The 19,570-nt window shown below is 41.4% G+C and overlaps 1 protein-coding gene across 1 annotated transcript; it reads left to right on the top strand.

Moving 5' to 3' along the window:
• The first annotated feature begins 47 nt into the window (after positions 1–47).
• Positions 48–18,973, top strand: FBXO33 (F-box protein 33). Its single transcript, XM_062623995.1, has 5 exons — positions 48–177; positions 759–1,261; positions 7,820–7,930; positions 13,140–13,825; positions 16,544–18,973. The coding sequence occupies exons 1-5, from the start codon at positions 76–78 to the stop codon at positions 16,813–16,815; spliced, it is 1,674 nt and encodes a 557-aa protein (XP_062479979.1). The 5' UTR covers positions 48–75; the 3' UTR covers positions 16,816–18,973.
• The last annotated feature ends 597 nt before the right edge of the window (positions 18,974–19,570 follow it).

The raw sequence follows: 19,570 nt of genomic DNA, 5'->3' as shown, positions 1-19,570 counted from the left end.
CGGCCAGCGGCGACTCTCTCGCACACTGCCCCCGGCAGCACCCAGCGCTCCCACAGGGGCCGGCCACGGCTGCGGATGCGCGCCCCGGTCACCCCGCCTCAGTGCGCTGAGGCGGAGGAGCTGCTGTGGGGAGCCGCGCTGCCGGCCAGGCCCGCAGCCCCTCAAGGCCCAGTACCGGTGGGCACCCACACACCCTCGCTCCGCTCGGCCGCTGAGCTGCGCTTCAGCCCCCTATTCTGGGTTATGCTTCGGGGCTGGGAGGAAGGCTTCCGCCGCGTGGTGTTAGGAACACGCTGGCTTCGCAACGGGACGCAGCTGTGCGCCAACAGCCCCTGCCACCGGCACGGCATAGTTAATGGCTAACGCTCCCCCTCGCGGAGGCGGCTGGGCCGGCTCCGCCTCCCATTCGAACAGTGGCACGTTCCATTCCTCCCGCGGGGTAGCTCCTCCACCCTCCTCCGCGGCGTTTTTCGTCGCTTTGCAGGAATAGAAGACGGTGCCGGAAGCGTGTTCATTAACCACCCCCCTCCGGGCTGGGTGGTAGGGCTTACGCGGCGCCGCGCGGGCGGGCGGTCCAGACCCACCTCTCCCCCTTTCGCGCCCCTCCCCGCCGCGCTGGGGGGTGGTAGGGCCCGCTCCGCCCCTCCTCCCCCCCTACCCCCCGGCGGTGGCGCGGGTGGTGCGTCCCGGCAGCAGCCGCGTCCCGGCCGGCGCCCGCCCCCTCCGCCTTGTCATTGATGTTGTTGTTTTTGTCGCAGGAGCTGGAGGCGAGGCCGGGGCCGCCGCCTGGGGCCGCCGCAGCGGGGCTCGGGCCGGCGCCAGGCATGTCGGTGTGCGGGGAGGCGGTGGGCGCCGGCTCCCTGCCCAGCGAGCTGGTGGTCCACATCTTCTCCTTCCTGGCGGGCCCCGACCGGCTGCGGGCCTCGGCCGCCTGCTCGCACTGGCGGGAGTGCTTGTTCTACCCGGCCCTGTGGCCGCGCCTCCGCCTCAGCCTCCGCGTCTCGCCGGCCGAGCGCCCGCGCCTCGAGTTCCTCATGCGGAAGTGTGGCTGGTTCGTCCGTGAGCTCCGCGTACAGTTCGCCGCCGACAACTACCCCAGCAGCGGCGGCGGCGGAGGGGGGGCGGCGGTAGCGGCGGCGAGCGAGGGCGCCGCCGCGGCGGGCGACGGGGAGGCGCCGCCGCTGTGCCCGCGCTGGCTCGACCTGCTGAGGACCTACCTGGAGCTGGTGTTGTGCGTCCTGAGCAGCGTCCGGAGCAACAGGTACCGCCGCCGGGGCAAGGCAGGGCAGCGGGCCGCGCTTCGCCCGGCGGGGAGGCAGCGGGGGAAGGTGGCAGGCGGAGCGCAGAAGCCTCTTGAGCCACGCGGGGCCTGGGCCCGGCCGTCCCGTCCGCTTTCGCGGGAGAGGGCGACGCCCGCAGCCGGCAGCGGCGTCTGTGAGAGACCCGCGGCGGCCGGTTCCTGCTGGGGCTGCGCCTGGGGCTGGGGCGGCGGAAGGCCGGCGGAGCCCCGCGCTGCCGGCCCGGGAAATCCTGATGTTTGTGCGGCTGCGAGTTGAGCAGAAGCGGAGGCGCGCTGCTTCGCACTGCCCAATTGCTATTCTCTTCTGTAGCTTGATAGGGAGTATAACCGCAGGCGTTTAGTTGGCAAGCGGCTAGTCAATATGCGAAACAGATGTAACTGCATAAGAAAAACTCCTTCCTCTTTCCGAAGGAGGGGGGAATGCAACTACCGTGAAGCGAGTGAGAGCCGGGAGTTTGAATTTGGTGCCTAACAAGGTACCTTTCTCACTTTAAAATATAAGACTTACTAGCGACAGGATTTAGACCTCTTATGCATGACTGAAAAATAATTAATGCCGCGAGAAATTAGAAGGAAGGTGAAAATGGCATCATCGGTGTCTTTCAAGACAGAAGGATGGAGTACTGCCCCAATAAAACACTTTCACCTTTCTAGTTATGAGGGATTTTGCCGTTGAAAACTTGAGCTTTCATGCCAGCTCTCCTGTTGCCGTGCTAAACTGAGATTTGACTCAGTTTAAAATTGGAGATTTGGATTTGTTTGAAAAAATAACTTCAGGCGTAGGATTTTCTTGACCAAATTGAGTTTAAATGATAGAAATATTTTCCTGTTGTTTGGACTTAAGATGTGTTTAGATCCTGCTTTTTGCAGAATTACTTTTGCAGGCTAGATAATTTCCGGAGGTTGGAGTTCTTTAAAGTGAAACTGCTTGCATTCTCTTTGCCGTGTGTGGGTGTGATCAAGACAGATATCTTTTTAAAAAGATAATAATCAGATATCTTAATATATGGCCTCCAGTCAGCAGCTAGACAGGAAAACAAGGATGTTAGGTTGTGATGTGTTTGGAAGGCCATTCAGAGTTTAGGATAGGAAATGGTTAATATTGCCTCCCCTCTGTGTGCATATAATTTTACTTATAAAGGAAATTAAAAAAAAAAAAACAACCCAGAACCAAACCCCAAAACTGCAAGTATTTTAGGGTATCTTTAGGATGAGTTAAACATTGTGGATGGCCTTTGGAAAGCTGCATATAACTGAATCATGGTCCGATCACCACCCCTCTTTGATTCTGGATAGATAAGAGCATAGTTTGAGGCCTTCCTTGCTTTATTTTGAATTGTAGCAAGAGGACTTCAGATAATTCCTCGTTGGTTTGAGCTGAAAGCAAGTGTGGTAAGTGAAGGCACACTTTCAGTTCCTCTGCTCTGTTGTGCCCAGCAGGTACTTCCCTGTGGTGCAGCTGTGATGGCTGAGAGTTACAAACCTTATTTCTGAAAACGGCTCGTGGGTCCCAGTTCACTTTTGTTTTCATTTATTTCTTGCCCAGCCAATCCTCGGTATGCAGATCATGATCATCTGTCTTGTTTGGGCTTCTCTTGCATTTAAGGAGCTTTTGCTGAACTGTTGAATCTTTGGGAAATCCGTAAGTGGAAAAAATGTTGAAGTGATGTTGGTGGTGATTATCTAATCTGAGACAAATATCTTGGACTACATGCACTTGGAGTTTTAAAATAAAGAGTATTTGCAGGAGATGTTGCCTGGGGTTTTGTTGGAAAAACTAGAATGTTTCCCCCATCTCACTAAATTTTGAGGCTGTCAAAGTTAAGTGCATTGTGACATGGCTTTTAGTACACCTTTTTTTCTGAAAAGGACAGTTGCTTTCTAAAGTTCTTTTTACAGGTTCTCTGTGCCCAGTGTGGATCAGGACTGCAGTAAAATACGATGTAGAAGTAGTTGTTTCTCCAGTACCTATTTTCTGGTAGATTAGTATAATTTTGGTGGTAAGCCAGGGGTGAAAAGTTACCATTTTGATAGGAATTTGCATTACTGTGCTTTTTTGATGTCTGCAAATCATTTGCACGCTGCTCTTTTGTTTTGAGATGAATAATGTATGACTTGGGAACAGAGGGCACCTGGTTATTACAGCAGGCGCTTTATGAGCGTTTAAAAAATTGGGGAGGGGGTTTGCATTAAGCAGTTGAGCTTTTATTCATAATTTACTTCCTGAATAGACTAATTTTCACCTCCTCGAACAGACAGAGGTTTTAGTTTATTTTGATGTATTTTTTTTCTTGCAGGGTAACTACCAATAACCGATTGGTTTGTGTGTAGAGCATTGGAACGTTGTGGTTTAGCTCTTTAAGGAGAGCTTTGGGAAGGAGCATTAGCATATTCCACATTGCTGCTTAGTTCTGACTGTGACGACATGTCTAAACCGGAGGCATTGTCATCTGCCTGATGCTTAGCTTTGTTGAAGGGATGACCGTGGTTCAGTCACTTTATTTCTGTGCTTCTAGTTTATTCATCTGTAATGCAAGGATAATTAATAATTCCTTCCTATGTTTGCTGTATGTTCCTGTACGTGGGATAGCTATTCTAGTTTCCAAAATGTTGGAAACAGCAGTGTTTTTAAATTCTGGAGTGGCTGAATCACTGTAAATGCATTCCTTTTGGAATTAAGTTTAAAACAGGATGGTGCTTTCATAACTCCTGTCAGCCCTTATGATAGCTTTTTGGCAGAGAAGTTCAAAGAACTTCGATCTGATACTTCAGAACTGGGAAGGAAGAAATCCACTTTTGTGAAATGGTATGCTGTTTCTTAACCTTGTAATCTTGTTGTGGGCTTTTTAATCTACTATTAAACAACACAGTAACACGCACACCCCCTCCTTGAAGGAAAAAAAAAAAGTACTTCAGATGTCTCTAGAATTCCTTGAGGATTTACAATACCACAGGACCTAAGAAAAATAATGACTAAAAGTAATGTAATTTCTAAATGCTCTCTTGGGTAGAGGAGAACAATGTGCATTTTTGCTAAGAAAAGCATTTTCTGTACAACATAAAATTGCTAATTTCTAAGCAAGTCTGCATATTAAGTCTCTAGAAAAATATTTCAGTGTGGCCTTTGCTAATTCTGATGGGATTAAGGAAGTATCTGCTTGTCTGCAACTTGGTTTAAAAACAACTGAAAATACTCTGACGAGTGTTGCTGCTGGCAGGCAGTTATAATCCAAAAAGGTATGTTCTAGGCCTGTCTTATATTTCAGGTAGAGCTCAGGTCGCCAGAAACTTTGTGGTTAGCAGGATATTACTCCCAAAATATTGCTTTAATAGCGCTGGGACTGTGATAAGCTCTAAAAATCCATAATTTATTTAATTATAAACCCTACTTTAGTAACATTTAGCGATCTGTAACTTTCCCATGACCTGTTATATTTATGACAGTAAATGAGGCAAAGTAACAAGGTATATTATTGCTGAACAGTTGATGTTCTTCCTATTAAAAAAAAACAAAACCAAAGGGGTGTGTGTTGCCATAATGTTCTGTGGCAGTATTTGGAGGGACAAATTTTTGCTTAGTGCTTTTAAGAGATCCTAGTAATCTGTGCTGCCTCAAATTGATTTTTCAAAACTAAGTTCTAGAAAGCAAGTGGGAGGGTGACATTCCAGTGCATATAGCACCTAAGAAGCACCTCCTGATCATTCAGGAGAAAAAAATCTGTTCTTTTATGCAACTCTGAAACCCCAGAATATGGTTTCTCCTTTAAACGCTTACAAAGAAAAATAGGAAGGTAGTAACATGCACACGCCCCCCTCCTTTCCTCTGCAGTATGTTCATCTGTGTGACCTGTTTGATCTTTGCTGTGGAAACAAAAATGCAAGATTGTAGTAAAACTGTGGTATCTTGGTAAATTGTAGTATCCATCTCAGAGTTACCAAAAATTGGTGAGTGATTCAAAACAGTAGACTGCATCTATATTTGAGGTTTTGTAATGACTCTCTTCTGTTGGTCTGAGCAGGCAGCTTAAACTGGCAAAAACTAGTATAACAATACAGTATGTGACATACCACTTTATTCATGTTGAATGTAAGCAAGGCCATTTTGTTCTTTTTTTAATTTGGTTGTTCAGAAAGACTGATCAAAACTGAAGATGAGGCCTGTGAAAATCTTACTGCCTTTAGCATGCTTTTTGAGTTAATGGAAAATGAATTGCTTAGAAATCCTCCCAAAACATGTTTTTTCCCCAGCTCTGCGTGTGGGTAGTGCATAGGATTAAGATGCCCTTATGACTTTTAGCAAAATATGACAATTAACTTCTAAATTTCATTTAAATAGCGATCACTTTACTAACTCTCTGAAATAAAGATGAGATGTGAGCTGAACGCCGTAGAGATTATATGACACTGCAGATAGTAACAAAAATCTGATATTGTGTTGAACTGTGGCCGGGTTTGTTGATGGTAATAACTGTGCTGTGAAATGGAAAAATTACTGGATGTTTTAATTGCTTAAGTTTTGAGGCAGAGAACTTCTTCATGTGTCTCTGTAGCATGTGAGATGGCAGTCAAATAGATGTAGTAAAAATGTGGGATACTAGTAAAGCGCTTCATGTGTCCTGTAGTTTGGTGGCTCTAAAATGGATACCGGCCTACAGTAGCATCCACTGGGGGTATGAGTAGCACAAAACAAGACCTATGTGTGATGAAAATAATGCAGGTGGTACAGAATTGTCCGAAGATGGCATTTTGTCTCATTTCTCAGAATTAAGTCACCAAGATCAGAAGATAAAAGCTTAATTACAGCACTGGCTGTGAACACTGCCTTTCACACCAGGTGGAGGTTTCTGCTGCTTTCCCTGTCATAGCAGACTCTTACAAGTTTTGAGGGAAGAAGAGGTGGTGCCCATGTCTTCACAGATTTCCCTTCCAAGCTTGTTTTTCAGTATGATCAGGCATTATCTTTGTCAGAAAGTCAGAGTCATAGAATATTGAGCATGTGGTCAGGGCTCAGTTTATATTAACGTGTCATCAGTGCAGTAGTCCTGTATTTTAAAGACTAGATATCGAATGGTTAAAATTTCTGAAACAGTTTTAAAATCTAGGTATTTTGCCCCAGCATTTGCCTGACTCAACAGGAAGCAGGTGGGTCTTGGTATGAGCTTGTTCTTCACCTCTAGAAGAAAAGCAGCAAATGCAGCATTGAGTAGATTTCAGGATACTAGTATATGGTTATTGAATACAGGAACTTCAAATGAAATAAGTTATGATTTATGGTAGATCCCAGTTACAGACTGCATTTAATACTTAATTAAAAAATGTGAAACCTGACTCCTTGATACTTCTTTTTTTTTTCTTTTCCCCTCCTCTTGGTAGAATATCAATTCATACTGCGGAAGTAGTGAGATGGCACCAGAGCTTCCCTGTGCTTGAACAATGTAATTGTACTGCATTTTCCTCAAAGCTGATCTGAAGTATTAGCATATGATTTGTAAGCCAGCAGAAATAAGGATTTATGTAACTCACTTAATTGTCAGCTACAGGTTAATTGGCACCTGCTGTTTAAGATTAATTCAACTCATGTATCCAGTTGTGATGAAACTGGAGTTTCTGCCATGTTAATTAATTGCAGACTAGTCCTTGCATGTTAGGAGTAAATCTACTTCACAGCATGTATTAAAAATGTTACACAAAACTTAGTTTAAAAAAATAAAAATCTCAAAAGTAAATGCCACGCAACTACTCTAACACTGCAGTCGTTTTCATATCTCTTGCTTGGTAATTTTTAGGAATATAGAAGATGCAAGCTAGAAATAAACTGTACTAAGGAAAGGAAAACTGTCTAGCATGCTGAGCCATGTCCAGCATAAACTTATGCTCATTCACTTCTTTTTAGGCATCCCTTCTAGAGATCAGAATTGTGTGTCATGTTGGACCACTAATCCTCTTTGATTGCTGATGGGAAAAGCTAGAACAGGTTCCCCTGATTTGATGTAACAGAAATTAGACATGGTGTCGGGAACTTTTGCTTTTCCTGTCTCAGGTTTGTGTTTGCCTCAAGTGAGGCAGGTTTGGGCTCCCATTTATAACCCAACTGAAATACGTAAGTGCTTAGGCAGGATTGTTTGTGGTTGTATTCTGTCTGGGTATTGGATGAAGTGTTAAATGTTAAAAAGAATAGATATTTGATGTTTTCATCTGTGATGCTTAACACACATATTCCAAGGACTAAAAAGTGCGTGAAAGCACAGCTAAAAGTTTTTTTTATGGTGCTGGCCTACTGAAAATACTGTGGTGACTGGAAACTGGCATTTGCTTTTACAGCTGGATTTAGCAGTTTGTGTTTTCCTTTTCCCCTCCAGTCTCTTTTTCTGTAGTTCCATATGTGTCTGTATTCTGGGACACTAGGATGTTTCCCAAAACAGACTATATGTTCCATGTAATAATGTGTTCTTATTGCCAGTGTCTTATCTTGTCCAGAGTGATTCCTTATAGATTCCTTTTTACTTTGATGTTTCACAGGAACCTCCAGAAATTAAGTCTCTTTGGGGATATAAGTATTCTGCAGCAACATGGAAGTATATCAAATACATACCTCGGTAAGGTTGACCCTGATGGCAAGAAGATTAAGCAGTAAGTTATATTTTTAAATTATCAAATACAGTAAAATAATAAAACCAGATAACATAGCACAGATTTTCATGCCTGAAATATGTGACTGAGAAAGCTTTTAAGTGTTTTAATTGGATGAGAATCTAGATTCTTAAATTGAGTTGATTTCTGTTCCTGCTATTCACATGAAGTAGTCTATTTTTGTTGCTTTTTATTTCTCCCTTTCTCAGTAGGATGAGAATCCTTTCCTCTTTTCACTGTGTTCTAGAAACAATGTGTTAATGGCACCAAAAGGGGAAGAAGGATGGCGTGTTGTTGCCAGCACCTCTATTATTGCTGCAGATGAAAAATTAGAAAAATAAGTAATCTGTTGTATTTCACAATAATTAAGGACATGTAGCAAGTAAACTTGAAAGAGAATGTAAATACAAACAACTTACTTTGAGTTGCATTTTAGAACTAGGTTATGTATTTGCAGAATTCCTGGAAGAACGTAGCTCACAATGTGCTTGTTTAGTGCAGAGGTGTATTGTAGCTTGCCATAATTACATATGGTACAGTCCTTGAATGCTTACCATCAGAATAGCTAGTTTTTCTTTGGAAAAGGTTAAATACAGTGTCAAAAGCTACTGATTTTGGAATAAATTTCCATAGAAGGAGTGATATTAAGTTAACTATTTTAGCAGTTCTGATAAAACTTTCCATACAGATAAATTCTGAATACCATGATTTTAATTTGTGTCTCTTTAAACATCTTTCTCTCAGTAGCTTAGGAGCAAAATAATTACGGCCACTTGTTAGCTCTGCTGGTATTTGTTTTGAGTGGTTCTAGAAGTAGCGTAGGTATATGATCAGATCAATGTATGTATGTGAACACAACCATCAAAGTAAGGGTTTGGTCCGGTCATAAGTTTGCAAAACAGTGCAAATACAGATGTGTGTCACATACTGTGTCATCCATTATGCTTAGAATGCAGAACTTGGAGCATATGTAATATATGTATTGTTGTGCTGTGTGCAGGTAAAAGGCTGATTTAGTGAAAGCTCCTTTTTTTCATACCCTTTATTGTCAAAACATAAATATGTAATCCAATCTTTGCCAAGGGGTTTGAAGAGAGCCATCTAAGCAGATGTTTACTCAGCTGAGTGCATGGTTAAACATTTCTTCAAACAAGTAACAAAAATAAGTATGCACGTTTCAGAGCCATAAACCTCTCAAAGCCCAGTATCTACTTTCAAGTTAGTCTTTTGGGTGAATGTTGACCTTTGCACATTTTGGAATGAGCGAATAAATGCTGCCTCTTTTTTGTTTGCTTGGTTTTGGTGGGGTTTTTCTGTTTTCTAGAATAAAACAATGTATTTGGGACCTGCTGTTCCTTTTCTAAATTAAAGCTGTCAGTGTTTTGTTTAGTATTCTCAAGTTCATTAGCACTAGCAGCAGATTTACTTCAGGAAGTAAATTTTTATAGCTCTTTAGTCTTGTCTGTGGTGTTTGCATCAGTTAAGCTGTAAAGCACTGGTGCTGGTAACTAACCCTGGAAGATGCTGAGCAACCTTTGGAGACAGCATTATTGATAGTTGAGGATTTTGGAACCCATATGGTGATAAACATTACTAGCTGTTTCAGAAACTTCCTGCAATTAAAGCAGTTGGGGAAGAAAGTGTGACATTTCCTGAAGTCCATATCATTGAGCTGGGTGTAACAGACTGTGGGTGGAATCTCTGCTAGTACAGAACCATTAGGATGCTCCTCCAAGTTAAGACTAAGGATTGTTCTGAGGGAGAGGAGGCTTTGGATTGTATCTTCAAAAATAACACTTTTGCACTGATCAGCATCTATTTGTAATGCTCTTTCTTTTTCCGTGTAGCTTACATGTCCCTAGTTCCTTTCTAAAATTCTCTTTACAGCTCAGTTCCTTAGTGTTGGGAGCTCAGCATCAGCATAAATAATGCATTTGTCTTGAGTTGAACAAAGAGTTTAAAATTTTGGCTTTCTGAAATCTGCTTCCCATGATTTATCTGAGTGGTTCAGGTGGTTTGATTCCCGAAAGAATGAGTTTAGCCTCTGTTATTAAACAAAATATTTTGATTGACCTTTTTGAATTAAGCAAAGGGGCTCCATATGCATCTTAGTAATATGTTTGCTTTCTGTCCAGGGCCATCCATGTGCTTCAGTACTGCTCAGGGCTGTTCTTTGGGCTTAAATAGCGAATCATCTTGTCTAGTCAGGCCTTGGTCTGTCCTTTGGCTGAAAACACCATTTCAGACATTAATTGGGAAACTAACTTATTTTGAGTTTTTTTTTAATCTGTTCTGTTCTGGTATGATCATTCGTAGGATTCAGGTTGATAGTGAACATCCCACAATTGCTCCTTACAGGAAGGAAAGGGGACTGATGTATACTTGTTGAGGCATCATTAGGTTATGTTACTTTCTTGCATGTGCTGAGCTGTGCTTATTTTTTGTGTTACACATACTAACCCATGCCTAAACTTTAGTTTCGTAAGTGAGCTTTAAGATAACTGCGTAAGTTAGGATAAATATTGTACTACATGCTAAGCAGTTGAAGTAAAAATTACTATGGTAATAAAGTGGGTGCTAATTCCCAAATACTCACTTACTATGACTACGTTTCTAGAACACAGTTCAAACTTTTGCAAACTCCAGTTAGATACAGTCTGCTTATGAAAAATGGGATATACTCAAGAGGGTGCAAGGGAGGAAAAACCCCTGATAGTGTGTTTGAAAGACTTACTTGAAATATGTTAAAACTAATGGCCTGTGGTTTATATGGGTGCTTCTTGTCTGGACTTACACAAATCGGGTATTAAAAACAATCCAAAAGTGATTACTCTTAAGTGTTCTCTATTGACATGTTTGATCCTTTTTTTATTAAATTGGCAAAGAATTGAGGAATGTTCTTAGAACCTACAGGTTGGTAGACTTGTCACCACAAATCTAAATACCTGTGTAAATACTTTGCTGCTTGCACTAATAAGCTGATGTGTAGATAGCATTAAATCAGTATCTCTCTTTTAAAAAGTTATTTAATGCAATTCCCATACAGGGCAAAACCCACCCTGCAGCTGCAGAATTCTGTACTGTATTTCTCTGTGTTAAATTGTGTAAGTACTAGAACAGTACTCTTCTAACTTAGATGTTTAAGTCACATGAGAAGCAAAATTTAAACAGATTTTTTTTTTGTGCTGTGAGGCATACAGATTGTAGTGTTCTGTATTCTACTAAGCATCTCAAAATTGATATGTCATCTCTTCAGTTGTTCTGTAAAATATTACAAGCACTATTAAGATTGACTACTTACTATTACAAAATAAACAACCATTGCTGCAGCCATTACAATGCCATTTGTAGGTGTGTATGGTGAGAGTGGAGAGGGAAAAGTCATCATTCATTGGAAGAAATTAGAGGTTTCTGTGGTAGAGAGATTTCTTTGGAGGTAGAGAGATTGTCAGAGAATCTGCCCTCAATTTAAGCATCATCAGGCATAATCATGAAACAGACATTGGCAGGATCAAACTGGGCTCATCTGAGCTGTAGAACAATTTAGGAGTAAAATAGCGAAACTACCCTATCTGTGACTCTTGACCTGGTGTTTAAAACTGTTTTGTTTGTGTCGCAGTTGCCAGTCCTCAGCTAAAAAAAAGTAATCTGAGAATCAGAGAATATCTGGAAGAACTGAAGTCTTTAAACCTGATGACTATACTAGGCAAAGTCTTGGGAACTGTTCTGAGGTGTATAATAAATACAGTAATCACAAAAACTTTTCCACTTCCAAGGACAAGTCAGACCTTGCAAACATGGTATGTTTTTAGGAGAAGAAAGCACATGCAAGCAAGGGAGAGGATGAATAAGGATTTGCAGAGGGAGAGGATGAGTAAGGATTGATCTCTAAACTTAAAACAGAAGGATTATGGGGCATCAAAGGTGGGCACGAGGAGGGGGGGGAAATCACCCTGCAGGATTCTCTGTTACTGGTTGTTACAGTTGCTAAACGCATATGTGAATAAACTTGTAGAAGTGGGGTCCCTGGGCGTTAGTGAATATGAAGAGCCACCTTGGCCTGTGGGTCTGAGTTACAAGTGTTTGGAAATGAGGGAGATAATTTGAGAAATGCCCCTACGTGATTTTCTTGTTCTGTTGCACTTCTTGAGGAGTCAGTGTTTCTTTGCTGTCAGTCAGGATATTGGGCAAAATAAGCCTTTAATATCTCTGTTAAAGATACATGGATGAGAATAACAACTTTGTAACAGTGTTTTGCTTAGATGCCTAAAGTATGCAGGTACTCCTAGCAATGAAGAAAGAAGCATTCTATGCACTAGCTGATTTGAGGCACAAATTTCTGCTATTTCGTGCTGAAGGTGTTCACATCTTATTTTCTTGACATTTTGTGGAACTGTCATAACCTGGCTCAGCTGTGGATTTCCCTTAAACACTGATTATTTTTTTTTTTCCTCTGGCTGGCCAGCATTTGAGATCAAATGCTCATCCACATACATGTCCTAAAACATAAGCTCAAAGAGCACTTGCCATTTGAATTTGTCTGAGGTTGAAATTGTACCAGGTCCAAGTTGTCTTGGTAAAACTTAAAACCTGTTGACACTTGAAAATCCAGTTAGCTGTACATTTGGAATTATTTACAGAATCATCTTATATGCTTGTTCTTTACCCTTTAATGAGCAGAGTCAAGCAGGTAGCTTGAGATCATTCTGACTTATGCTCAAAGTCAAGTTTCTGCAACCTTTTATTGAAAATTACTTTTTTTTTCCATACTGAATTTGCAGTTCTGGAGAGGTTAGCAAATACAAAAAAGCTGTTTTTAAAAACAAGAGCTATGTTTTAAAAGCATTACAGGTTTTCTTATTTGCATAACCTTAAAATGTATGTGGGAGGGTGTTAAATACGTGCTGGAAAATACATGAAATGAAGGTTCATAGTGTGCCACTGTTTTTGAAAGACAAAATACTTTATTTTTCACAAGATGGCTTACAGTTTTAACCTTTTCACCATGCAGTGAGGGTTAAATTGCTGTGGGATGTCTGCAAAGTCAGATTCTAACACTTGTAGTTCAGAAGAACCATAATAATAGCACCTTCCTACAGAATAAGGCCATTAAATGAAAGAAGAATCTGGAATAAAAAATAGAATGGTATGCATTTGGTAAGACTAAACCATGTTTAACAGGATCATTGTCTGTTTTGTTTACTTGCAGAATCCAACAGCTGTTTGAAGAGATACTGGGCAATAGCAGGCAATTGAAATGGCTGTCTTGTGGGTTTATGCTGCAAATAGTAACTCCCACATCATTGTCCTCCTTGTCAAACCCTATAGCCAACACCATGGAACATCTGAGCTTATTGGACAACCACATCCCTGGTAATACCACTCTTATCACCGCGGTTGAATTGGAGCGCTTTGTGAATCTGCGTTCGCTCGCTTTGGATTTCTGTGATTTTACAGCTGAAATGGCAAGAGTCCTGGCTGATAGCAACCATGTGCCTTTGCATCGACTGTCTCTCCTGGTCCACAGTGTTTCCATAATGCACAAGTCATTGGACAGTATGCCAGAAGATGAGAATTGGAAGGCACTGACTCGCAACAGCACTAATCTTCGGGTCTATATAATGGCTTTTGATGTCAAAAGTGATGATATGTTAAGGATTCTTAAGCCCAGTATCCCCCTAGAGAGGATTCACTTTGACAGCTACATCACTTGTGTTTCAGGGGCTGTTGTTGACCTCATATCCAGGCAGTATGACAAGTTCCTCACTCACTTTATACTAATGAATGATGTGATAGATATGTCTGGTTTCCCAGATCTCAGCGACAACCGGAATGAAGATCCACTTGTCTTACTAGCCTGGAGGTGCACAAGGCTGTCTCTCCTGGCTGTTCATGGTAGGTAGTATACTCTGTGTGCGTAGTATATGACTTCAAAATACTTACAACACTTTGGCCTTTTTAATCACAATATGTTTTAGTGGAGTGGTGTTCAAAAGTCTGCTGCATAGTTGCTATGCGTTTTGTTGTACCTTGTACAGATATTTTTGTGTTTGAAAATTTGAAGGTGTTTATTGTGTGTGAGTTCTGAAAGTATTTGTAGCTTCTTAACTTCTGTTAAGAACTCATGTAGGATTTTATTAGGCTTTTCACAGAAGCAAGGATGACTAAGAACTGAGCATTCAAGGGGGCTTATCCTGAAAGTGGTCTGCATTGTGCAAGTTCTACCAGGTGGCCTGTTATGTGACCGTGAGCACTGAAAACATATGCTGGCAAGATGAAATGATTGTGCTTCCTGTTTGTAAATAACATGGGGAAGTGCCCTAAGACTGAGGGATAGGAAATCTGTTACCAGTTTGGTAAGACTTTGCCAGCAGATAAAAGCTGAAAAGTACAGTGCAGAGGAGGTTGGCTCAGTGGGTTCATTGGTTTCACCAATAATACCAGAACTAGGTTTATCCCACCTATTTGCCATATCATTGCAAATAATAAAAACCTGCATTTATATTCAGCTCTCTCATCAGTACAGTATTTGCTGGAGGTTACAGTTGTTTAGCAAATCTGAAGGCACCTGAAACTGAAATAATTCAGAACAGTTCTTTGTGCTGGAATCAGCTTATCAAGACCAGGTGTGACAATGCATGAAGGAGTTAAATAATGACTCTGTATTGTGTTGCATAAGAATAAGCTGTCCTCTGACTGCTTGGGGGAGTAAAGCTCTGGTCATTCAGCACAAACAGGGAGAAACCTTCAGCAGTGAAGGCTGTACGTTCACATTTCCTTGGTTGCAGTCAGAAGGTCGTGCTGTATGTGCTAGAAAAAGGTTTTTCCACTGTCTTCTACTGAGAAATTATAAGGAAGGCTGTGGGGAGAGATCAGTTCAGCTGCCTTTCCTTTATAATTTCCAGGTCTGACTGGTTTTGGATACTGGCACATGACTGTACCACTCTGTGCATTTTATGGGTTTCTTCTAACATTTGGGTACAAGTTTGAGGGCCTTAAAAAAAAAAAAAAGTATTACCCTAAATTACCCTCCTCCTGCGGGGAAGTCCTCTAATGCATTATCTAAACTTAAAAATATGGTGAAATACCTGAAATAAGCTAGCATAAGTATCTTTTAATACCAGCACATGTCTATTCAGCAGAAGGAATTAGTTTGTGCAGGGTGTTGGGAAAGCAAATGCCTTCTGCGGTTCTGTGTAGCAAATAGGTGTTGCTACACCTTCATTTGGAGAGATGTCATGTACACCTGGGGGAGAGAATGGCCAAGTATTAGCCTTGCTGTGGTGTTGGGATCTAGATTCTTTCCCCTTCTTTTCTCCCCTCCTTGTAACAGAAGCTAGCTAAGCTGCTTATAAATGCCTCCTGATCGTTTTAAAGCTGTGAATATAACTCCTCTGGTACTGTAGCATAAGCATCTTTCTTCAAGAATAGCAACTGTGAAAAGAACATGACTAGAAAGAAAGATCTAGAATGCTGTGGTGTTTCAGTGCAGCTTCTTAGCCTCACGCTTATGTTTTCTGAGGCTTACCATAAAATGGTTGCTGGCTCCATAATTCACTTTATATGTAAGTGCTCGGGTTTCTCCTTCTGCTGAAGAGGTTATTTTTCAGTTTCCAATACTACTCGGGGGTTGCTGCTGGTGGTGGTTTGTTTTGAGATTGTTTGGGGTTTTTTTCCTTCTCCTTTCCTTTGCTATTAGCTCTGAAAAAGGCTTTTATTTACATATAGTTTTAATTTCCCAGCAGCTTAATTTTCCCTATTCAAATATTGTGTAGACTGCAGAATCTAAGAGGGCGTCTTACCAACAGAATGATGATGAAGGCAGAAGCGAGCCTTTCCTTTTGCAGTGGAAGGGCTGACTTGGCAGAGCTCCCAATAAAGGGAAGTTCCCAGGTTATTTGTGGTTTGCATCTGAATAAGGAGCCCAGCATTTGCCTTAGCCAGGGTACAGAACGCTAACAGGTAACAAGGCAGTAGGTGTTTTTAAAGAAGGGTGCCAATATATACTAATGGGAAGAGGGGGAAGCTTTGTAATTATTTTAAATCTCAGATGGAATAACAAGATATATGTAGATTTTTATTTTTTTAAATATTTATATAGTGGTGTGCCCTGTTTCCTGGAGAGGATTTTGGTTTGCATGGTTTGGGGTATTTTTGTTAAATCTACCTTTAGTATAACAAAAGCAAACACTTTTTTTTAGCGCAAACAGTTGTAAGACAATCCTTTTATACATTCACTTGAAATAACGGATTACTTTTTGTTTTAATTCTGTTTATTTCTACTACAAAGCAATCACAGGTTTGAAATTGTAGGTATAAATTGTAGTAAGGAAGTCCACTTTTCTACAGATAGTGGAAAAAAAATAGATATGGAAAAGCTTGGTCAAACTACCTGAAATATTTTTGATAATTCTTCATTCAGAATACAAGATGGGGCTTTACCACTTGTAACCAAAAAAAAATCCCCGTGCTGTAGGGGGATTCTGCCAGATGGAAGGTGACAAATAGGTCCAGAAGGACACTGAGATGATTTGCTACTATGTACTTCTGGGGAAAAAAAAAAAAAAAGCCATGTAGCAAAATGACAGAGCAACTTCTTCTTCTTCCCCCTAGGTTACACAGTTTGGGCTCATAATCTCATAGCAATTGCTCGTCTTCGTGGCTCTGACCTGAAAGTTCTAGAAGTCACAGAAGAAAGCATTGATTTTGACCAAGGAGAACTGGCTGATCAGGATGTGGATCCAGTACACAATCTCATCGAGCAAGTATCTCTCGGATTGGGTCGACCTTGGCATGCTGTCATGGACATAGAGCTGCTCAGTGTCTTCACTGAGCCAACTTGTCACTTCTACAGAGAGATGCAAAGCTTCAGTGAAGGCATTTAGCTCCTTATCTACAATTCCTGTGGTTACATATGCAAGTAGGGTCCTATTATGTTTTTTTTTCAGTAGTGTGAATTAACCCCTTTTGTGCTGTGTTTAATCAGTATTAGCTATATAGAATTATATATGTGTACTCTACTTCTTGATCAAAGAACGTAGTCGGGTATTGGTTTAGAAGCTGAAAGTGGCAGTGTTTAGGGTTTTCACGGTTAATGGACTTGTCTACCAAACCTTACAGAGGCACAGCCAAAGGCTGTCCGAGGTTGCCAGCTAACTTTTTACTTCTACTGATAACTGCATTTGGAATGATTTTTACTCTTATATCGGAGTTCTGTGCTCAGGAGCCAACCCTTTTTAATACCCATATCCATAGCCCAGTGGATTTCTGTGCTGTCATTGTGTGCTTAATCTGGTAGCATGCTACTTAATAGGCTTAAAGGAAGAGAAGTCTATCCAGGGCTGTTCATCGTAAGACTCTCACCTTGCTTTATTTCACGTGCCGATTCTGAAGCATGACTTAACTCCCATTCTCAGCTTTTCCTAGCTGGTAAGTGGTGGGGTGAAACACTAGCTGTTCAGGTACCTGCACTTCCAGATCCACTCCATGAGTGTATGTAGTCTTTTGGATTCTTTGCAAACTCCTCCTTGTTTATTCTCATGTTCTGTCATCTTAAAAGTTAGCTTTGGGCCAAAGTTTTGAAGAAAAAAAAGCAAGAATGTGCACTCCGATGAGGTAAAAACATAACAGTGGACTTCAGTACTAAGGTATACACCTGCAAACAAACATTAGTCGTGAAATCCCTAGCAACCGAGTCACTGGATTTTCTCTGTCAGCGCCTGTGTCAGCTGCCAAAGAATAGATTAAAAACGAAGAAGTGCCCACATGCTGGCAGGGGCAGGCCAACTTTTGGCCAGCCAGATACTGCTAGATTGTAATATATAAGGTCGAATTTCGACCTGTGGTACACAGCTGTGCTGTGGCTCAGTCAGCAACCTCAGAACTCTTAACAAACATGCACCTGTTTCACTGTGAATAGTGAATGTAAAGGAAGGAAAGGAAGCAAATACAAAGCTTGTTCTATCACAGGTATGAGCTGCTATGATGCATGAAGAACATTCCATGAAGTATGTTTTAAAATCTTGTTATATCTGAGAGGCTTTAAAAGCCGATTTAACTGTTTCAGGGCAACCGCGGTACAGACGTGGTCTCTGTGAGACTTCCACCTGACCCCAGTTTTAAGTGGTACGAATGTTGTGCATTTAATGTTTAAAGGACAGTCTGCAATAATAAAGTAAGTGGCCAACGTGGGTGCCCAGCAGTGCTGAGACCTGGCTGCTATATTGTAAGCTTTGGAAAACACAATTTATGCAACAGATGTCCAGATATGATTCTATTTATGGAAAAAGTTTATATGTGTTTTACAAATGGTTTTACCATCTTATATTAAAATGACCTTTTGACAGGTGTGCGCTGTTTTGTCTCCAGTGAGCACATACCATGCGGATTTTATATGTACATCAGTAGAGTGAATCCACTGGCACAGTGTGTGTATATGCCAGATGTGGTGAGATTTTATCTTATAAATGTGATCAGACAAAAAAAACTCCTGACAGAAAATGTAAGGAAACCAGCTGAATGTTTGAATTGATGACTGATGTTGTATGGTTTATGTTAAATGTATATTCTTTTAATCAATGAATAAAGCATTAAAAATTGATCACTGTATAAAATACTTTATTGTATCAGCATGAAGACTTTTAGGATTAAAATGCACCATCGTTGATAAGCTGTGTGTAACTGGTAGCTCCCGTTGTGTTTAGGTCAACAAAAAGAGTCTAAACTAAGTCATACAGTATTTTTTCTTTTATTCTTTTTTTTTTAATTTGGCTGAGTTTTGCCATTGTTTTTGGCAGGGGTGGAAAAAGGGGAAGGATGCTTTGCTAAAGATCAGGCTATCAGACCAGTTAGCACAGTGTATTGTGATATAACTTACTAGACTGATACAGTAAACTGTGGATTATAGACTATAGAAGACTATTTTTGAGAAGTTCCTGCTGCATCTGTTGCAATTGCTTAAATCAAAATCTAATGTGCTCAAGAAAAACAATGTGTAGTACTTCTTTGGTGTCCCACTATTAAATAGATTCTGAATACCTGCAATGCTTCAGTTTGACGTTTTATCCGTACCCAGAGTACGTAGCTGTGCCTTCTGAATGGAAGCTGCAAGTGCCTGGTAAGCTTCTGAGGAGCTGCCATGCCCTGTACTGGCTGGTTGTGCTGTGAGGATTGTCAGAGTGGCTGTTAGTGTGTGCGTGCCAAGCACTGGTTTGATTTCGGCTTCTGCAATCTCCATTTCCTTGTAGTCCAAACTGCTACCAAGCCTGAGACTTCCTGCACTGCTCATGGTTTAAGCAGTCAACTAGATCTAGACTTGCCAAGCAGGATCATTTGCAAGCGTACTGAGAAGATGTGGTGGGTAATAAAGATAAGGTAAATAACAGCTTTTCATATTCCAGCAAAGTGATGGGACTTGATGCCTTTCAGGGTGCAGCCTCAGGAGGGAGGCTCATGTAGCAGTGAAATCTGATAGTGATTGTTCTGCATCCGCACCTGAAATCTGGTTGTAAAGTGATCAAGATTTCTGGCTTTTTCTGTGCGATTTCCTGAAGCAAATGCTGTGTCCTTTGGCTTAAACAGAGCTGCGGGATGTTAATTTTATCTCTGCAGATTACTGCATTTCTGCGGAGAATGGCTTTA

Source organism: Pezoporus occidentalis, unplaced genomic scaffold, assembly GCF_034315485.1.
Source record: "Pezoporus occidentalis ecotype Australia unplaced genomic scaffold, CSIRO_AGI_Poc_V1 ctg108, whole genome shotgun sequence".
NCBI lineage: Eukaryota > Metazoa > Chordata > Aves > Psittaciformes > Psittacidae > Pezoporus > Pezoporus occidentalis.
The sequence above is the reverse complement of the archived record's forward strand: the minus strand, read 5'-3'. Positions and strand labels throughout refer to the sequence as shown.

Excerpts from the sequence above, each read along its gene's own strand:
- FBXO33 (XM_062623995.1), top strand. The coding sequence starts at position 76 with ATGCGCGCCCCGGTCACCCCGCCTCAGTGCGCTGAGGCGGAGGAGCTG. Across the intron at positions 7,931-13,139 it reads GATGGCAAGAAGATTAAGCA|AATCCAACAGCTGTTTGAAG; the intron begins GTAAGTTATATT and ends GTTTACTTGCAG. Across the intron at positions 13,826-16,543 it reads GTCTCTCCTGGCTGTTCATG|GTTACACAGTTTGGGCTCAT; the intron begins GTAGGTAGTATA and ends TCTTCCCCCTAG.